We start from the raw sequence: 20,955 nt of genomic DNA on the forward strand, positions 1-20,955 counted from the left end.
ATTAAATTAAAAAAATTGGTTGACCATAATCTCAACTATTCATTGTGCATTAGGTTGGAGGCTATCCTTCTCTTCCCTCTCATTCACTCTGATATCTCCAGTCCAGACTTACTCCCACGTCGTCTCCTTAATCCGCATCTCTCTCACATCCTCCTTTGTTCACTTCCTTCAACTCGACTTCGGGAGCCACAAGAAAACCACACAAAGGCAAGCACACACCAAAGGTATGAATTTTGTATTTTTGAGAAAGACTTCATAACCTTGAAAACAAAAACCCTTTCATTTTGCATATCCTTGCACATTTAATATTTTGTAATAGACCAGTAGTGTATGAATGTTTTTTTATTAGGCTCTTATTTTTTAGTGTAGATGTAGTACTTAAATGACAAATGTGTTTTAATGTTTTGAAATAATATTTATGTGGCAATATGTGGTATGTGCAAATTTAAGAAAAAAAATATTTTTCTTAACATGTCATAATGGGTCGTTGGGTAAAATGACCCGACTAGTTAAGAACCCGTTAAGATAACAAAGTGTGACACGACATGACTTGTTAAGATACCAGATGTTACACGAAAACAACACAAACATGACAAACATGATCCGTTTACCAGGCCTAGGTTTTCCTGAAATTGAACATAATTTTTCAATCTAGAACACAAATCGGTACATCATAATAAAAGGATTGAAAAAGAATGAATATTTTCCGAGCACTCTTGAAAATCCTCCCCAATTCTAAGACATTCCCCACTACGAATAGAATCTACCATTTTCTTTAAACCAAAACTAGTACGAATCACAATCACACAAAAGGATGTGCAGTGACTTAAAATATTAATTAAATTAAAACGATTGATTAGAGAATTGAATAAACCTTTTATTGCAAATATAAATTAATACACGCTTAAGTCTCTAATCGGATCAGAGGACGGAGGAACCCAGCTATTACAACAAATCATACATATTTTCCGGCGAAGTCTAAACTCCGAAGAATTCAAACACAAACACGCCGACAGCCCATTCCTCGTATAAATCTCCTCGTATTTTTCCACCAGAAAAATTTCAAGAATTTTGTTTTGATCTTTAATCTTATTAGTGCTTCTTCAAGAGCGCCGCGCGCAGCTCGGCGGCGTCGATCTTCTCGGCACCGTTCTCGGGTCCGTAAACCCCGGTTTTGGGGTCAGGGACCCACGAGACCTTGAAGGTGGAGCCCACCTTTTCTTCCCCGGAATTCTTCTTCGCCATGTTCACGCTTCTGGGATTCGTAGCACCTCCTCTCACCACGCTCGACGCAACTCCTTGCGAACCCGCCGCATATCCACGTCTGCATTTCCATGAAAAAACATCATTAACATTTAATTGATATAAATTTCAAAGCGTTAATCACGTTTATAAACTAATCGCTTCCGGTTCACGTCACGTGGACTAACGTGCGCCGAAAGTGTTCCGCTTTAAGAAGAAAACCGAAACTAACAGCCGATTAATTACTAATTCTTCGCCGGAGAATGGTGGTGCGTGAATAATACAGGATACCATTATAAACATGGGATTTCTCTCACGGGGAGAAATTAACAACAACGAAACTTAGACGCGCATGATTAACTTAAGATGCCATCGCAAAGATATAGTTTCTCACTCTTACAAGAGATCGAAAACGACAAAACTTGGATTTGATTGTTAGAAATGGTTAGTACCTGGAGATGGAGCTAGAGAAACCGTCGACGACGAGAGCAGAGAGAAACTTAGCGTTGGAGAAAGAACGAGCCATTGTTTTTCTTTGGTAATTGAAAGAGATCGGAATCTAAACACCGCTGCAGAAAGCTTAGTAGCAGAGAAAACCTTCGCCTTCTACAGCAGCGAGAAGAAACAAGAAGCTCTTTTGCTACGGCTCTTTCTTTCTCTCTCTAAAAACTCTCTGGAATTGCGAAGATGGTTTTGAGAGAGAGGGGGGGTGGGGGGAAGGTGTGTATATAGGGAGGAAAACAAGAGACGCGTGGGATCCAAAGAAAAGAAAACGCTGTTAAAATGGGGCGGCGAGTTGACTAACCTGTAGTTTGTTGCCACGTGGGATCAAAGCGAAGTGCCGTTGCTATTTCGAATTTAGGAACTGAGATCGGACGGTTGAGAGGGAGTGGGGATTTGAGTGGAGGACATTTCGTTTCAGTTTCACCTGAGGCAACGTCAAAAGGTGAGGAAAGGTCGTCGTGAGTGTGTGAGTCTAGAATGTGTAGGATATTGGGGAAGAGATCCGGTTCGGATTTCTCACACCAAAGGTTCAGATCAAGTGATTTAGATTGTTAAAATTTGATTTAACAACTACAAATATAAATTCTTTTTAAAAATTATAATAATTGTAATCGTTAGATCAAATTTTAATGGTTCAGATCACTTGATCATGAACTTTTGATGGGAAAGATCCGGACCGAATCTCTTCCCAAGATATTGGCCGTCGATGGCAGAAAGATTAGACACCTCACTCTAATATTTTGTGCAAATAACTATTTAATAAATAGATTCGATTCTAGTAAAATGGAAAATTTAAATTTAAATCACATTATCATGACTGTTCCTAATTTAGCCCACTCATCCATTCTCATAGTGTAGTAAATATTATTTGTTAAAAAAAAATTGTGGAAATAATACAAAAATTGTAGATTATCTATACATCTATTTTTACATATGACGCACCCCTTTTTTTTCTACCATCGGATCAAAAGAGTTCAAGAAGACTAATGACAAAAAATTAACAATAATGTGTGAAAATAAAAATACTTAATACGAACAACACTATCCCACAATAGTATCTTCACTTTTATCGTTGTAGCAATTTATTTGTTTTTAAAAAGTATCTCTTCGGAACACGTCACATCATATTTTTTTAGTATTATTTTTAAACTAAACTAGTAAACATATAGTAAACCATATTGTTCATCTATATTAAACAGATGGATAACTATGAAATGAGAGTCCCAAGCAGGAGAAAGAAAGGGGAAGTGGTGGCGGAGTTTCCTTGCTATGTTCTGGAAGGATTTAGGCAATTTGGCCTCGTGATTTATGGAAGGGTCCAAGTCAAGGGTCTTACTTGTTAGGGTTAGGAGTCATGACTCTCGTGATGTGATGACGAACAAAGTTCCAACTTTTGTCAAGTTTGTCTTCGTCGTTATCTATCGTTATATTTTTTTCTTTCCTTTAAACAGCTGTGCAAACGAAAAGGAATTAGATCGATGCAGCTGCCACCAGCAGCAAGAGCAGCAAAAGCGTCACCAGCCGCCGTGCCGTGCCGTGCATGCATCTTTCACATATTTTCTTGTTATTGCGTGTTGTGCCAAGTCACTCGTGTGCGTGGTCCTACTCCTACCGACATTAGTCATGCATCTCGTTACCGACTAATCAAAGATATTTCAAATTAATCACACAAATTTGTGATGTTATTTTCACGGCTCTCTTCTACTTTCCTTCGCTGAATCATTCGGTTTCGTCGGAGACGTCCTGTCAGTCTTTCTAGAAAACCCTAGGAAATATGTATATGCATTAGTCAAAAGAGAAAAGAAGGTACCATTTAGTTGGTGGAATTATTTGATCATTTATTTTGCTTTTTAAATTTTTTATAATTATAAAGAAAAATACACTTAAGAAAAATATAAAATAAAATCTTTACCGTGTTATTTTTTCTAGATACTTCAAGAACATTTCAAAAAGGCAGGGACCATGTCCATCAATTCAACATGGTGGCACGCGATTTAATATTTCTTAATAAACTATTAGAATCTGGATAAACAACAATTTTCACTTGTATGTATACTCTCCTTTTCTATTGTTCTAATACAGCCATTTCCAGCCAAGTGGATGGAACGTGTCTCTACAACGAACACAAGGGTTGGGGTTAAATTATGAGGGCAGGCAAGTGCCCCTAGCGGGAGAGGTCAAGGACCCTCCACAACAATCACTTCTTTCGCCCTTACGTAGATGGGGTGCACTAATATCGTGATGTTTTATGTTAGTGATTGATCTAAAAGTACATATAAATTTCATCAACAGTGTTGTTTTGTTGTCACAAAAAGTTACGTTGTGTATTCAAGTCATGTACTCACATGTATGGGAAGGAGAAGGAAAGAGGTTACTTTTCTGTCACTGGCATGCATTATGTGTTGTGTCATTTTCAAGGTTTTATTGGTTGGAGTTGTATGCATATGATCAGAGACACATGAACATTCATCACAAAAAAGCACTGATGGCGTCGATCGCATATAACAATGAAACTTAACCACATACAAGCATATGTACATGAATAGTCGTGTTCTTTTTTGTGATAACTTAAGAGTTGCTTTTTAGTTTTTGTTTCAACAACAACAACAAAGTCTTATTTCACTAAGTGAAGTTGGTTGTATAAATTTTACAACGTTATTGAGCTCAATTTTACGTCAAGTCTTTCGTTTATTTCAACTTGAACAAAATAAACACCCAAGTTTCTAATGGCTATGCTTGCACGAATGCATTGGGTTAGAAATGATTTGGTGGCTATGAGCTATTTATATAAATTGAATTAATGTACGAAGAGTTCAAACTTAATGAGTGTTCGAAATGGAATTATTAAAGGGAAATGTTATTGGCACTGCAAAAATCTCATTCTACAATTCTCACAAGTGTATTTTTCTTTCATAATATAGAAAGTTTGGAGTGTAGAATGAAATTTTTTGAGTGCTAATAACAATTCCCTTATTAAATTGGACAACAGTTTATCTTTATCATATTGTGCCTTACAAGTCTCGTATAGATAGATGAAAATTTATCCATCTCAATCTTTTCTTTTGGGTGGGAATTCATGAAAAGTTTACTTATAGGGAATGAGATTTGGAATCATTTCAATGTTTTACTTCCACGTCTTTACTAAACATGGTATTATAATCATTTTAATTACTAACTTCCCTTACATTTACCAGCACATATTAAGTCGAAAAAAATTGTGTGTCACGCCTTAAAGTTCTTAATCCAATACTTGGAAACCCATTATTAATTCAAGAGGCTAGTTGATCCCTTCTCATTTCTTTTTATTTTCTCCAGTTCATGAATTTTCTCGTTCTAATAAGTAAACATGTTGTAATAGGGATAAGTCTTATCCACAACTAATCTGTCTTCTACCTTCAAATTGAAAATTAACATCTATTTCTCCTCAAATATATATTAGATCTAGCGAGGCATCCGATTCGATTTTATCTTCATGCCAAACGAGGCTTTAATTATTTGGGCCGAAAGCATCTCAACTATTGGGCATTAAATAGCTAGTAGCAAAAAGTGAGGGCTCATTAATCGACCCAAAGTTAAATTAGGGCCCATTAATCGAGCTAAATCCTTGCTAAAGGCCTGGCGCCGTGGGTGCCCGCGAAGCCGTCGAGCTCGTCAGTCAGCTTAAACCCCTTCCATCTCCACCGCGGCTTCAAAACGAAATCCGAGATCGGGAACTGAGAAAGAAGACATGGCCGAGAACAACAGCGGCGGCGGCGGCGACGGTGGCGTTGGTGATGGTAGGGAAGTCTCGGCGAACCAGACGATCTACATCAACAACCTGAACGAGAAAATAAAGCTGGAGGAACTGAAAAAGTCGCTTCTGGCGGTGTTCTCGCAGTTCGGGAAGATTGTGGAGGTCTTGGCTTTCAAGACGCTCAAGCACAAGGGCCAAGCCTGGCTCGTCTTCGAGGACGTCTCCTCCGCCACCAAAGCCCTTCACCAAATGCAGGGCTTCCCCTTTTACGACAAGCCCATGGTATGCAATTCTAACCTAATTTTATCTAGTTGTTTAATTTAGAAATTTAATATTAGTTTGATTTTATTTTGTTATTCCAATTCCATTTGTTTTGTTAGCATAGTGCAGAAGGAGTATATAATTAGGTGAATTGAAATGGTAGAAAAAAGGATCTTGCTTGTTGTAAAATCAAATTTGGGAAAATTTAAGCATGATCCAGCTCTGGTTATTAGTCAATATCGATGATGCCCGAACGCGTAAACTCGACCGGCTACATGCTGTCAATGTCATAGGGACTGCGGGTGGGGAGGGGAGATTGGGAAGGTTTAGGTTAGGGCAGGTTTTCGCTGCCATTCATATGATTGGTTTTTTGCATTGTCTAGGATCTGGCCTTTTGATCGGTGAATAAGCACATTGGCATGTCATGTGATGGATGGATTATGTTTCAACAACCATTCTTTATCCTAGTTAGATGGATATAATGAATTGTGATTACCGAAAGATTTTCCCGTTGTTTAATTTGTTTTGTTTTTTGGAATCATTTTACTGACTGATATGTGATTAATACAGAGAATACAATATGCCAAGACGAAATCGGATGTGATAGCAAAGGCTGATGGTACTTTTGTTCCACGCGAAAGACGAAAGAGGCATGAGGAAAAGGGTAAAACATGCTCTCTCGTTTCTATAAGCGATATGACAATAAGATATATCTTTTGGAAAAAAAAAAAAATTGCGGTATTGATGTATGATTGATGCATTTGTTTTTTATGGTCTTAAAATTTGTTTTTCTGTTCCTTATGTGGCAGGGAGAAAACGAAAAGAGCAACATGATGCGAGCCAAGTCGGAATGGGTGGCGTTCCTGCTTATGCTGGTCCCTATGTTTCAGCACCTCCGGTAAGCAAGTTTTCTGTTTCATTGAGGGATAACTTACTCCCAATTTCAGCTTTGTTTATACCTTCACTATTTAAGTTTTGATTTGGATATCTATGATCATTTATTACATGTTGTGATTGGTGTTGCTTGAACTGAAACAACTCTTAACTGATTCTGAAGTTTATTTGGTGGAAAAATTGCATGTGACTCATAAAAGTTGGGAAGTTGACAAGTTACTTGGAACGTAAACAAATTAGATAGGTGTATAACAGCTAGAAACTGTTATGAAAAATACACAGATAAAAGTAATTTTTTGGTTTATTTTGGTGATTGGAAATTTTTTTTCATTCAAGTAGTACCCTTCATGGTTTATCTACTCCAAGTTTGTATTAGTTCATTGAAACTGGTGTATTTGACGTGAAATTAGTAGAAAGCACTGTGCTGGGTTATCGAATCATGGAGTTCACTGTTACTAGTTACACTTTGCTATCTAAATCTGGCTTGAAAATTGTATTATGCATTTAAGTGGGAGTCTAGGCTCAAGCATGCTCTTTGGATGAGTTTATAATCTGCGGCTTAGCCCGTTTGGTTAATTTTAAAATGACGAAACTTTGCCCTCAATTATATGCTCTTGTGCAATCCTTGACCAGTCTTCTCTCTCACAAACTTGTGCAGCTTTCCCAAATACCGTATCCTGGTGGTGTGAAGTTACCCGAGGCTCCTGCTCCACCAAACAACATACTATTTGTTCAGAATCTTCCGCAGGAGACAACTCCCATGATGCTGCAAATGCTCTTCTGCCAGTATGCTGGTTTTAAGGAGGTTAGAATGGTTGAAGCTAAGCCTGGTATTGCTTTTGTGGAGTATGGAGATGAGATGCAATCCACTGTAGCAATGCAGGAACTCCAAGCTTTTAAGTTGACACCGCAGAGTTCGATGTTGATTACCTATGCCAAAAAGTAGGATTTAGGTCTTCGCTATTCATGTAAGCTGCAGCCATGGATCCTTAACTAGAATGTTTTTAATCCGTTGAGATACCAATGCTTCGATGTATTATTATCGCCGGGATATATTAGAGAAGGAAGAGTTGGCGTACCATATCGGTAGATAAACTTGTCATGCAAGGAATTGTGGGTAGGCATTTGATAAACCAATATTTATACTATATATTTCGCCCTTTTATATTTATTTTCTTATCTAGTTTAGTTGGAAGTTTTAAGTATTTGTGATACTTTTGCCATATTGTGTTTTTAGGAGCAGCAAGATCGAGTTTGATGGAAAAATATGTAAACGGTGAAATTTTTGAATAATTATAGTTGGAGCTGATTCACAAGAGATTGAAGATAATTATATTGAGTTTTCAGCTTAAAATGTTGTCTTCCGCTTGTGGCCTTCGGCTTGGTCTTCCAGACAAGCTCTCGGCTAAATAAATAAAAAAAAAAAAAAAAGGGAAGGGGGACAACAATAATGATGAGGAATGATGAGGTAACATTATGATGAGGAGGCATCATGATTATGTTTTGTAGAAAAAGAAAAAGGAATTCCTTTTTCCTTTGGGCATTTTTCAAAGGGCAGACGGATGAGTTTTGGTGTGAAGGAGCAAAACTAACGAGAGGGGGTTTTTGGTTGTTTTGGAGTTCGCAGAGAGAGCAAAAGAGAAGGCAGAGAGCAAGAGAAGACAGAGAGTGAGGATGGAAGCAGCAGAGCAGAAAGAAGCATGCTCCTCTCTTTGAGGAGAAGATCGGAGATCTCATCTTGTAAAAGAGGGTTGTTTTCTTTCTTTGATTTTTAATGGATAATTGCTTAAGTGTTGTTACATGCTTGCTTAGATATTTTTAGTCACTGAATTAAACTATCAGTGTGCCTTGATGCTTGATCATCATTATGATACTTAGAAAAGTCATCAGATGCAATTTTGAACGAGTATCACGTTAAAATTGGTTATGCTTCTTGTGATTGAGGATTGTAATTTCTCCTAAGGTAAATATCATACTTTTAGGGATTACATGGTTTACCAAAAGGATTTTCACCAAGATTATAAAAGAACTAGGATTGCAGGAAGGTAAAACACGCTGGAAAGCTATAAGACTACACAAGGTTTTTCACTGTGATTGCATGCCCTCAACATTGTAGGGAGCAACCTTTTTATAATCACCTTTCAGATTACATCAGGGTTTCAAAAACCCTATTTACAAGCTTACATTTCGAAATTCAAATACTTTACTAATTCTGATAAAACAAATATTCAAAATACAAATGAGTTTAACAGAAGCTCCACTTGATAAGTGTTGTTGACTGAGTAAACCAACTGAAGAGTTTCTGTTTGAAGAGGAAACTTGACTTCGTCTAACAGATTAATGAATCACTCATGTTTATATTTAATCCAAATGTCATGGATGAATTGTATGTAGTGGTATGCGTTTTAGCTTGAATGTCACAAGTAAAACTACACAAGGAAAAACCCAACCTTCAAAGCATGTGTGCTTTCGATTACTTAAGCAATTGGAAGAGCTATATAGGAGTGTTGTTGGTAAAGGTTGAACTCTAGTGCCTTGTCAATCTAATTTTCTTCAATTATTTATTTTATCTTGAGTTTCTACATTTACTTGTTTTGTTTAGTTGGATCACTTTTTCTATAAGCCAACTCCCATTTTCGATATTTGTTTAAGTCACGTACAGTAGGATTCAGTTTTGTCAAATTAGTACAATTCTTAGAGTTAATTAAGTCAAATAATCCAAAAACTCATAAATTGTTTATACCAGTCCCTTAGGAGATCGACCTTACTTGAACCACTCTATACTACAAAAACTTGTTCTCTTGCAAGAATTTTCTATGGTTTAACCCTTGTTCTTCAGGTGGTAAAATCTCTATCAGTATACATGTGGATTCAGTATATCGATCTTCCGGATAATTTCATCCTATAACATTTGAAACGATGACAAAATAAGCGAAAAATCTTACGACATATGTACAGGAACTTAGCAGTAAAATCTATTTTCTTGAGCACGATGATCGTCAGACCGATTATTTCTTGGTTGTATGACATTGCTAGATCCTCTAGGTTATCGGAGGCAAAGGAACCATGAAGCAGCAAAAGGAATGTTTTTTAGCCATGAACAAAGTGTGAAAGTAGCTCTTAAAATTCCTGGACTTTGCATCACAATCCCAAGAAGGCACCGTCTGAGTCCCATGTCGAAAATCTTGTTAATGGTCTCGTCACCATTTATCCATGGCAGTGTTGTCACGCATTTTTTACCTTCCATACTCCCTTCAAGCACACTACCAGTTTGTTCTACCCGATTATTCCACCGATGCGTTTTTCACAACTAGAAGCACCATCATCTTTGAACAGATTTACAGACTTTGATGTACAATACGTTGTCCGATATACAGATACCATGATTCCTGGGAAACCGTTTTCTTAACTATCAGCCTCTCCAGTCCATGAAAACCTGCATTGACTTGTTGAGATCGAAGTCCATCCCTTTATCCTGAATCCGTTAAGGTCCTCGTACCGCCACCTTCCACCGCCATTAGCATCTCATGTTTTCGTGTTCATGGTCTGAAGCTCCTGTGAATTTGCGAGGGAGAGGACGAAGAACAGGGCGCGGGAAATGTGAGAGAAAGAGAGTTACGAATGTGAGTGGGAAGTTGATTCCAATGGCGTTTTGGTGTTTGTCTGACTCGGTTTATATAAGACCCGAATTAATTCGGCCCAAATCCAGTGGGCCTGATCATAACATTGGGACTTTGCTCACAAATCAAATAACTTGTAAAAGCCCGCAGAAAGCCCGCCAAAAGAAGCTTGCTGCGGACGCCGGGGGAGAAAGAAAACCTCCACACTGCAACTCCCGCTTCAAAATCCCTCCTCCGCTTCACAGTTTCAACCATCTCTCCCCCAATGGCAAGCAAGCTCAAAGTAGAAGAGCTCCGAAACGAATTGGCTCAGCGTGGTCTCCCCACCACCGGAGCGAAGCCCACCCTGGTCTGACAACACCCCCTCTCTCTACTCTCTCTCTCTCTCTCTCTCTCTCTCCAAGATTATCTGGTATATTGATTTTGAATTTCTGCAGGTTCGGAGGCTCGATTCTGCTCTTCGTGAGGAGAAGAAGCAACCCACAGGCGCAAGTGATGGTTCAGCAGCAGAAGCTTCACTGGTTAGTGGAAAGAGGAAAAGGAAGTTAATTGAAGAGGAGGGAGGTGGGGAGTCAACTGTGTCCGAGAAAATGAAGGCCACCGAAAAGTTTAGTGGCATGAGCGTGAAGCAATTGCGCGAAGAAGCCGCTCTTCGTGGAGTTTCGACATCTGGGTCGAAAAAAGACTTGCTGCAGAGGCTTTCTGAACATTCTGATGACATTCCTCTAGGTAAAGGTATGAGCTTTCCCATTCTGTGTTTGGCTGCCAAGAAATATTTTGTAGGAAATGACTAGTAATAGATATCTCAATTTTTATCCGAGTGAAGATTTTTTGTTTTTCGAATTACAACTGGGTGTTTATTTTGTTATGCTCTGTGTTGATGCTAGCTAATGAGGAAGGAAATGGCAGCAAGGAGAAGATAGTAACCGCAACCAAAAAGGGTGCGGCGGTACTGGATCAGTGGCTACCGGATGACATAAAGGCACATTATCATGTTTTGCAACTGGCAAGTCTATATTGATAAGTCAATTTCATTTCTTGCTTAGTAATTGGTGTCAATTCCATTTGTTTCTAATTAGGCATTATCTAATGATGTTTTTGGTGTAGGGGGATGATATATACGATGCCATGTTAAACCAGACCAATGTCGGTCATAACAACAACAAGTTCTATCTGATTCAAGTTCTTGGTAAACCCTTTCCTCCTTTCAACAAATAATTAGTCAACTAGATCTTTGGATTGTCGTAATTTTGAATTCATGGCAATGCAGATGGAGTTAGGGTGACACTTGTGATTCTAGCAATCAAACTTATCAAGTTATAGAAAATTTCACTGAGAAGTTGAGAACGATTTCAGTTTGTAACTAATACTGATTATAATGTTTAACAAATTACAGAAACATCATTTATGCTTTTTTCCATAAATAAAGTTTCATCTGCTCCATTGAGTTATGATCCTCATGGCATTGGTGCGTTACACAAGTTCAGGCTATGTGTACTCATCCGCATTTTATTTCTTTGTAACATGCAGAATCTGATGTTGGTGGAAGTTTCATGATTTACTATAGATGGGGGAGAGTAGGTGTTAAGGGTCAGAGCAAGCTAGCCTCTCACGCATCCCTCGAGAGTGCGATCAATGAGTTTAAACAGAAATTCTATGACAAAACCAGGAATGATTGGTCCAATCGAAAAATGTTCCAGCCTATCCCATCCTGCTATATGTGGATAGAAATGGATTACAATGAAAAGGAAGCTGTGAGTATCCACAACTCTTGGTTTATGTTTGTATAAATTTCTGAATTTTGGAGATACTCTTTATTCCCTGAAGTGATTCTTGGTTGCAAATTACTGAGGACATGTCTTTCCTAATGAAAAGGAAAATTATCTTGCTTACTCCTCCTTATTATTTGATAATGATTATCAGGTCGAAGAAAAGAATGGCTCTGCTTTAGGACGTCAACCTTTGGAAACACAACTTGAGCCCTGCATTGCAAAGTTTATATCTCTTATTTGCAACATCGGCATGATGAAGCAGCATATGATGGAAATAGGTTAGTCTGATTCACTGTCAAAAAGACATTATATTGCAAATTACAGCTCATAATAATCTAAAGCTGTTCAGATGCTTAAATTGGAATAATAATTTTATTTGGAGACTCGAAAGTTTCTTTCGGTGTATTCTGTTTAGTTAACTGATGTACTTTTTCCCTTATTTGGACACATTCTTCTTCTTTGGTAGGATACAACGCTGATAAGTTGCCTCTGGGTAAGCTTAGCAAATCAACAATTCTAAAGGTAAGATTTTGGCCTATGAAGTGAAGTCTCCTCCAGTTCATGCTAGTTATTTTGTTGTTGAAAGTTAATTGTAGGAAATTGCTAGGCTCCTTTAGATCACATTTTGACATCTATGCAAGAAAAGAAAAAGTTTTGTGTGCATGTCAAACTAAGATTTGCAAGTAGGAATGGCTACTTCCAAGGCAAGGGGGCGTGTATTTTCCATAATTGTATTTCAGTTACTAGTTAAGCTGAACAACTGAAAAGGATATTTCCTAAAACTTCTGTCAGGACTTTCTCTAAATTAACTTGAAACAATTCAGTATGAATTTTGGTACAAAACATTGAAGTTTCGTGTATGGTGTCTTCTCTTTCAATCCGTTTCTCCATGAAGATTCAACGAACCAATAATTTTTTTTTTTTTTGGAAACATATAGGGCTATAACATCCTGCAGAGGATTTCTGATGTGATTGGCTCATCTAACAGGAAATTAATCGAACAATTAAGCGGGTAAGGTTTCTCTTTATCTCTCCCTCCCTAACCCCCCCCCCCCCCTCCCTCCTCTCTCTCCCTTTCAAAACCCCAACAAAAGAGTGATTTCATTTGTTAATTCTTTAAAATATACTTTTAACAAAATGCTTGACTAATGTCTACCTCTTTTCTTCTCTTCCTTTGGTACCTTAAGCTTTAAATAATTTTGGAATTCCAATTTTTGATGGGCATCATCCTTTTGCAGAGAGTTCTACACTGTCATTCCTCATGACTTCGGGTTTAAAAAAATGCGTGAGTTCTCTCTCTCTCTCTCTCTCTCTCTCTCTCTCTGTGATTGTAAAAGAAGGCATCTAATTGGTTTGGAAATATGAGTAATGCAGATAACTTTGTGATTGATACTCCTCAGAAGTTGAAACACAAGCTAGAAATGGTAAGTCTTTCTGTAATTTGTTTCATGTATATGTGAGGATAGTTCGGCTAAGAACTTCCAAACTTAAATCAAGGGTTATTTTCCTTTGAATAAGTATCGTGCCACCTACAAGTGCTATTTGTGTGTTTATTAACTCTTCTCTACTTGAAGGTTGAAGCACTAGGTGAAATTGAGGTTGCAACGAAATTGTTGAAGGATGACACAGGAATGCAGGTAAATCTCTTTTAGTCTTGTTCCTCATGGTTCACTTGCGGACTTGCCCTTTTGTCCTATTATCTATCCTTCCTACTAATGTCTGTTTTCTGCCACCATTATAGGGAGATCCCTTGTATTCCAGTTATCGACGCCTTCATTGTGAGCTGACACCGGTTGGTGCTGATTCTCATGAATTTGATATGGTAACTATGAGTTATAAGCAATGGAAATTCGAATACAAACAAAATTAAGCTAATTCAACTTACACTGTTGGTACTGATTCTCGTGAATTTTATTGCTGTTGTCAGATTACAAAATATTTGCATAATACTCATGCAAAAACACATTCAACTTACACTGTTGATATCGTTCAAATATTCCGCACATCTAAAGAGGGTGAAGTTGAACGCTTCAGAAAGGTTAGGCTGATCTATGAGAGGCTTTTGATAAAATGTTTCAGCCATCTTGGATAATTTTACAAGTACTTGAAATTTCCATGTTGGTCTTGAATATCCTACATTTTTATTTTAAGCAATTTCTAATTGTGTTTTACTCTTGTGAGCAGTTTTCTAGTACGAAAAATAGAATGCTTTTATGGCATGGTTCTCGTCTTACAAATTGGGCTGGTATATTATCTCAAGGTGATCCTTTATGATTTAGCTTCGAATCATGGGTGGGTGTGTTTGCGTGTGTGTGTCACTGTTTCACACTCGTGCAGATACAGTATGAATGTTTTACTGCTTAATAATTTAGTTAAACATGTGTCGTGACAACCCAGGCTTGCGCATAGCTCCACCTGAAGCCCCAGTGACTGGTTACATGTTCGGGAAAGGAGTTTACTTCGCAGACATGTTCTCCAAAAGCGCAAATTATTGCTATGCATCTAATGGCTGTACATCTGGGGTGCTGCTTCTATGTGAGGTAGTCTTTCAAGTTTCAGCAAGTAAAAAAACATAAATTTTATACTAAAAACAAAAATACCTGGTGTTAGGAGTGGTTTGGCATCAGATTATCGAATATATCCTTCAATGCATTTTATATCATTAAGATCAAGATTTATACGAGAGACGAGAAAAATATTTCTGGATTAAAATTTGAATTTCCCCTACCGCATATCTGCTACACTTGAAAGCCCAACTGAATACCTAGGGACTTTTTCGCACTAAATGTTCTAAATACTTTTTAACTATGGTTTATTTAGGTTGCGCTGGGCGACATGGCCGAGCTTTTAACCGCTAAGTACGATGCTGACAAGTTACCCGTAGGAAAATTAAGGTTTGCGTCTCTGTTATCTTTATTGGACCCTCCCATCTATTGCTCATAAGTAATAACTAAACTGTTTTAAGCGATGAAGCTTCTTCTGGTCATTTATGCTTTTGGTATTTTGCATTGGAAGTTTATCTTCCTTTCCGTATAATCTTTGTGTTTGTTTAGACCCAGAAGTTTATCTGCATTGTGTGAGAGAATTAACTTTTGACGAAAACTTGTTGCATTATCTCCATTTTTTCGAAACTAAGACGTGTATTGCTTGACTTAATCTGGCATGTAACATAATATTGCAGCACTAAAGGAGTTGGGGGAACTGAACCAGATTTTTCAGAAGCTCAGTTACTAGATGATGGTGTCGTGGTTCCCCTAGGAAAGCCGAAAGAGAATACAAGCCGCCCGAAGGTAGAAATACATCATTTTTTTCGAATTACTTTGGATGTGAATTTGATTTGGAACTGTTGAACCAGGCAGGCAGCTTCATTGTAAATTAATCTTCGTTTACGTGCACCTTGCAGGGTTCATTACTGTACAATGAGTACATAGTTTACAATGTGGAACAGATCAGGATGCGCTACGTTGTTCAAGTTAATTTCAATTTCAAGATATGATTAGCATCTGGATGTATAGACCTAGATATAATTGGTGTTCATTTTGCCTTTATTTATTTATCATTGTTTTTCGACTTGTCTCCTCCGTTCTTTCGTTACAAATCACATTTTGACACATGCATATATTACTCATGAAAAACACAAATAGAAAAAATTGTGCACGTATGTCGTATTGTGATTGACAGAGAGTGGGAACGCCTAATTTCAACGGAAAGAAACAAGTATTTATCTCATATTTTTACTCTTTCTAAACATGAATTCCACTTTAAGAGTACTTCTGTTGAGCGAAATATTAGTAGATTAATAGTTAGTCGGTGTTAAAGCTAAAAAATGGATAAGAAAAATGAAGAAATCCCAATAAAGATGGCACCTACCCAGACCACCACAAGTACCTTCTGTATTGTTGCTGTTCTTTTTAAGTGTTTGAATCCAAGTCAAACATATCAATCAAGTAGGGTGGAAAAAATTGAAGTTTATGGGGGGAAGGAAGGGCAGGAAGCATGATTGAGTTTCACATTCAAATCTTCTAGATACATACATGAGTGTGTGACCAAATAAAGCATTTACTACGACAACCCATTTTTCAAGCACTGGGTGCAAACACACGCCAAGTATTTATGTTCCTACACCTAAGATTTCATCATGACCTCATCCAGAATCTATGTTCTTCTAACACAATTTTGTGGCTTCAGAGGGTGACCTCAAATTTCAAATTTGACTTAAAAACGGGCCTCGGTATCAGACTTGAACAAGAAAAACTCGAGTGTAACATATGCGATGGTGAGAGATACAGAAGAAGATGAACAACCGGTTAGTGAATAAACAATGGAATTATCCTGCTAAACTGAAATTAGGTCTTGTGATGCGAGAGATTGAAGAAAGAAAGAAATATCTCCGGTTGTGTACTATAATCCGGGATGCTAAAGCCAAAAAGAGCAAGAGAGAACAAACATCATGACTGAAACTGAATTTTACATTAGTGTCACGAAATGAAATCTATGTCCACCTCTACGTATTCAGCTTTGTCAGTTTAGCTTTACCCCACAACAACACGAAATGAAATCTATCTCCACCTCTACATATTCAACTTTGTCAGTTTACCTTACCCCACAACATTAAAAACGAAAGAAAAGAGCGGACATATAGATGGTTCAGCTTGAAAACTGGTACAAGGGTTTTGCACTAAACCAGTGCTGTAACCGATATACATCCCAGCCTCCGTATTTAACATTGGTGTCTAATGCGCGTAACCATTGTTAAATGTAGAGTCTCAAAATCCTGGACCCGGATGGTCCCGAGACCACCCGGACGTCCGAAGAAGCGCATGTGAGAACCTCTAAAGACCACCCAACAGTGTGAGCGTGTAGTGGAAAACAGAAGACCACCTTAGCTCTGCTGTTCTTGGACCTTGGTTACAATGAAGAAGGAAATTTCTCTCCATTTCCCAAGTGACCAACACTCTTTTTTTTTTTTTAATTGTTGTCCCATCAACTTGTGCAACCCTAGCATTTTAATTAGCAAACGGATGGTGCATCACTCAACAAATATTTTTATATCATATGTTTAACACCGTTACTTTTAAAAGTGCTTTATAAATTCATACAACTTCTGAAAAGTGTTTCGTAATGTACTATGAACTCGTAGTCCCTATCACTTTCATCTCCTACCATCAAATTCATTAAAATACTAAAGCAAAAATTTTGATATTTTGTATGTTATATATTGAATAATAAACTTTAAATTCTCAATACAAGTATATATTTTTGTAAGTGTAAATAGGCACTTACTTATATAATATGTAGTAAGTTTACTTAAATCACCTAACCTACCTATGCCCTTGCCTAGACTCCATCTAGGCGCATAGGAGGCTCAAGCCCGCCTCTGGACTAGCGCCTAATGTTCATTGATTAGGACCATCCGAAGTTAGAATCTTGAATCCGTCACTGCTCACCACTAAATTAAGTTGGGTAACCCTAGTAGGTTATACTATCAAAGATTTTGTAGATTGATAATGTTGGCGTGGCGCAGGAAAGAGTGGTGAGGGGGTTGAACAAATGCACGCTTGTTGCAGTAGCAGGGTTTGCAACGTCGCAGAATACAAGGATACGGTATGAGCTAATGCTTACATTAGAAGGAGCTTTGCCATGATCAGGAGGTGTGACATTGTTGAGGTCCTTATTTATGAAAGAAAGAAGCATAAATTCTGGAAGGGGAAAAGATGCATGAGGCCTAGTACGTATATAGGGAATGATCATATATCTATGTAGGGAGTAGGGAAACCCTAGCTGGCTACTTCAGAAACTCATCAAACAAAAACATAAATAAAATTAATACCACACTCAAAAGGTTGAGCCCTACACGCAAAGCCCTACGTGCACTCCTTACATTATTCATTTCATCTCTTCCCATGCTTGCACTATATTTCTTCCCAACCAAAAGGAAAAGGCTAGCTCAACCTCTACATGGCCCCACTCAAATTCCAATAGATGATCATGAAAACTTTCATGCAACAAGGAAGTTGCTGTAACAATATCATTCAAGCTGGCAGTGCGTGGTTGATTTGAGATATTATTGGAACAACAAATTATAAGCTTTTCTCGTAATCTAGGGCAGCCTTGGAAGCATCATGGCTTATAGTCTTGATTGATCCAGGATTGTTATGCAACGAGAATGTTATTATAACATTATTTCAAACTTGTTACACAGTGGAATGTGAAAAAGTTAAAACACATGACAATATGTGATTTATTTAAAATATTACCGAAATAACGTATCTTGTAAGTTATTCTCGTGATCTAAGAGGCCTTGGAAAACATCATGGCCTGAGGTTCTTGATTTCCAAGGCTAGCTAGCAATAAAAGATTGAACAATATTTGGATATTCTAAAAAATATTGGTAGGTTCGGAAGGAAGAGATTGAATTTTTAAAGGTTTGTGTTTGTCTTCTTTGTGTGAGGGCATTGAAACTGAATCCTCCAAGACTCCAAGGAACCACACAAAATAATCGCATGTATGAATTTTGAGAAAAAAGGCAGACAGGACTCACTTTTGGTCTCTCCTTTGATATCTCTATTTTGAAAATTTATTATTATCTTCACGTACTATCTTAACATCATGGCATGGAGTGGCTCGACAGAGCTTTCCTCCCTGCCATGCACTGCAGTACCTTCATCTTAATTACTCCTCTGCCATACCTCCTTCCTTCATCTCTTAGCATGATGACACGATCTAAACCCTCTCTCTCTCTCTCTCTCTCTCTCTCCCCATTTGCAGCTATAAATACGTATGCTTCTTCCTTCCTTCCTTCATCCAATTCCAGTGAGTGAGTAGAGTTCCATTGTAGTAGCTAGGGCTTCAAACGGGTGAGACTCCTTGTTGGAGAAGCAGGGCACGTGCAAACCCCATTGGCTATGCTTCAAATGCGAGCGAATAAGTTCTTTGCACGTGCTCCCCCTCTCCAACACGGGTTCCTCACCTATTGCTTATCTCTCTCTCAGAGTTCAGACATCCATGCAAGTTCCTGATCTCCCGCTGTTACAGTGCAAGTAATATCCAGAACCACTCAAACAATTGTAACATATATTCTACTCTTTCTTATGCCGTAATTTATTTGCTCCCAAGTTCCGCAGGTGTCTATAAAATTTGTGTAAGTACTTAATGGGTTATACTTTTTCTTTATCGTGTATGCATGCATTTTTTACTATCGGATGCATGCAAGCGTATGCCCCATGCAATTCAATTGTCTTTTTTTTCCCTCTCTTCTTTACATTTTTCATTTACTTGTTTACTGGTACACAACTTTCTGGACCCTAGCTTATTAATCTGCACTGTGACTTGGTAGACCGACCAGTAAATTGTAAGATTCTGGAGCACTTCAAAGAACAAAGAAAGATGTCCCAGACGTTTTTTAAAATTTCAAGTGATTTTCAATGTGAAATGCAATTCAAGTGGTAATCTTTACGATTGGAATAAATTCTATTTGTTCAAACAAATTAACACCGCGTGATGATTGTAGATATAATTCAACTTTTTTGACGAGTTCATGTTATTTTGATGTATTTATACTATAAAGTTATGTACTTATACAAGGACTAATGTAAAAGATTGACTATTAATTAGAATTTATACAGGTTGTATAGGCCAGGTATTGTGGAATAAGAAAACAAGAGAGGTTGGTGTTCTCCTCTTTCGTTGGATCATAAACTAAAACTTTGCTTGTTTGAGATGGATTTCACCTTACCTCATTAGGATGGGATTGAATCATAAATAATTTGGGATCTTCTAGCATTTTGTTTGAAACCTAGCTAGTGATGAATGTCTCCATGAAGAAAGGATCTACTGCCATTGACATGATCGTTGCATGTCAAGATTTGTAATAAGCACTGTAAAAAATGGAGGCTTATAATAAATCTTGTAAAAATTTCCAAAATCGCTTTGAAAACGCAGGTTTTAACTCAGTTTTTGCGAAAAAAAAATAATAATAATTTTTAGTTTTAAAAAAATATTTTGCATGGGAGCTAAAGAAAATATTGTAAGACCCTTAGATGTATTCCTACCATTTATGTGGTCCCAAAACTATTTTTTATTGATTTTTAAAGTTGAAACTTTAAAAATTATATAAAATAATAAAGGGCTCCCCAAATATATTTTTAATCTTTAAGGTGTCGAAACCGAAATGTCCTAAATTAATATTAGCAAACATGTGGTGCGACGAGAATGACTAAAATTTTGTCTTATAATGAATCTTGTAAAAATTACAAAAATCTATTTGAAAACATGAGTTATAACTCACAATTTTTGTGAAATTTTTTTTTAGTAATTTTAAGAAATTTTTGATTGGGAGGTAAGAAAAATGTTGTGGGCTGGAAACTAATTTTATTGGTTTTTAAAGTTGGAAAATAAAAAAACATAATATAAACAAATAGAGGGTCCACCAAATATATTTTATGTGTCGAAAATCTTAGGATTGTGCTAAACTAATTTCAAGAAACATGGGGTGCAACAATAGTGACTGGAATTTTGGCTTATAATGAATGCTGTAAAAATTCCCAAAATCAATTTAAAAATGTGGGTTATAACTTACGATTTTTTGTAAAAATATTGAAATTTTTAGTCTTAGAAAATACTTTTATGGAGCTAAGGAAAATGTTGCAAGACTTTTTTTTTTTTACGTGATTCTTCAAGTTATGAGATCCTAAATCTAATTTCTACTAATTTTTTAATTTGAACAGTATAAAAATAAAATAAACAAATAAATAAATTTTTATTTCTCTAAAATCTTTGAAATTTCTTGAGTAATTTCACGAAACATGTGGTGCAACGAGAAATAGAATGACTCGAATTTTGACTTATAATAAATCTTGTAAAATTCCCAAAATCACTTTTAAAATGTGGGTTATAACTCACCGTTTATGGGAAAAATAGAAAATTTTAT

The 20,955-nt window shown here is 37.1% G+C and overlaps 3 protein-coding genes across 5 annotated transcripts; 2 read left to right on the forward strand and 1 right to left on the reverse strand.

Moving 5' to 3' along the window:
- Positions 1-856: 856 nt before the first annotated feature.
- LOC137715583 (protein SENESCENCE-ASSOCIATED GENE 21, mitochondrial-like) lies at positions 857-1,942 on the reverse strand. The gene is made up of 2 exons (XM_068454926.2): positions 1,695-1,942; positions 857-1,324 (listed from the first exon to the last, which is right to left on the reverse strand). Exons 1-2 carry the CDS (start codon positions 1,766-1,768, stop codon positions 1,093-1,095), a joined length of 306 nt encoding a protein of 101 aa, XP_068311027.2. The 5' UTR covers positions 1,769-1,942; the 3' UTR covers positions 857-1,092.
- Positions 1,943-4,050: 2,108 nt separating this feature from the next.
- LOC137715675 (U1 small nuclear ribonucleoprotein A) lies at positions 4,051-7,801 on the forward strand. The gene is made up of 4 exons (XM_068455009.2): positions 4,051-5,761; positions 6,311-6,404; positions 6,550-6,638; positions 7,293-7,801. The coding sequence occupies exons 1-4, from the start codon at positions 5,474-5,476 to the stop codon at positions 7,578-7,580; spliced, it is 759 nt and encodes a 252-aa protein (XP_068311110.2). The 5' UTR covers positions 4,051-5,473; the 3' UTR covers positions 7,581-7,801.
- Positions 7,802-8,170: 369 nt separating this feature from the next.
- On the forward strand, positions 8,171-15,598 carry PARP2 (poly(ADP-ribose) polymerase). 3 transcript variants are annotated; one of them, XM_088690460.1, is made up of 19 exons: positions 8,171-8,384; positions 9,671-10,603; positions 10,692-10,989; positions 11,142-11,260; positions 11,362-11,443; positions 11,785-12,008; positions 12,178-12,304; positions 12,493-12,548; positions 12,965-13,038; positions 13,265-13,311; positions 13,401-13,450; positions 13,601-13,663; positions 13,768-13,848; positions 13,954-14,064; positions 14,211-14,286; positions 14,424-14,566; positions 14,847-14,920; positions 15,208-15,316; positions 15,430-15,598. In XM_088690460.1, the coding sequence occupies exons 2-19, from the start codon at positions 10,520-10,522 to the stop codon at positions 15,520-15,522; spliced, it is 1,911 nt and encodes a 636-aa protein (XP_088546586.1). In that variant the 5' UTR covers positions 8,171-8,384; positions 9,671-10,519; the 3' UTR covers positions 15,523-15,598. The 3 variants fall into 3 exon arrangements, with proteins under 3 accessions (XP_088546586.1, XP_088546587.1, XP_068312118.2); XM_088690461.1 differs by having other exon boundaries at positions 8,173-8,384; positions 10,692-10,983; XM_068456017.2 differs by having other exon boundaries at positions 8,213-8,384; positions 9,680-10,603.
- Positions 15,599-20,955: the final 5,357 nt, after the last annotated feature.

Source organism: Pyrus communis, chromosome 3 (assembly GCF_041283825.1).
Source record: "Pyrus communis isolate YQ-2024b chromosome 3, ASM4128382v1, whole genome shotgun sequence".
Taxonomy (NCBI): domain Eukaryota; kingdom Viridiplantae; phylum Streptophyta; class Magnoliopsida; order Rosales; family Rosaceae; genus Pyrus; species Pyrus communis.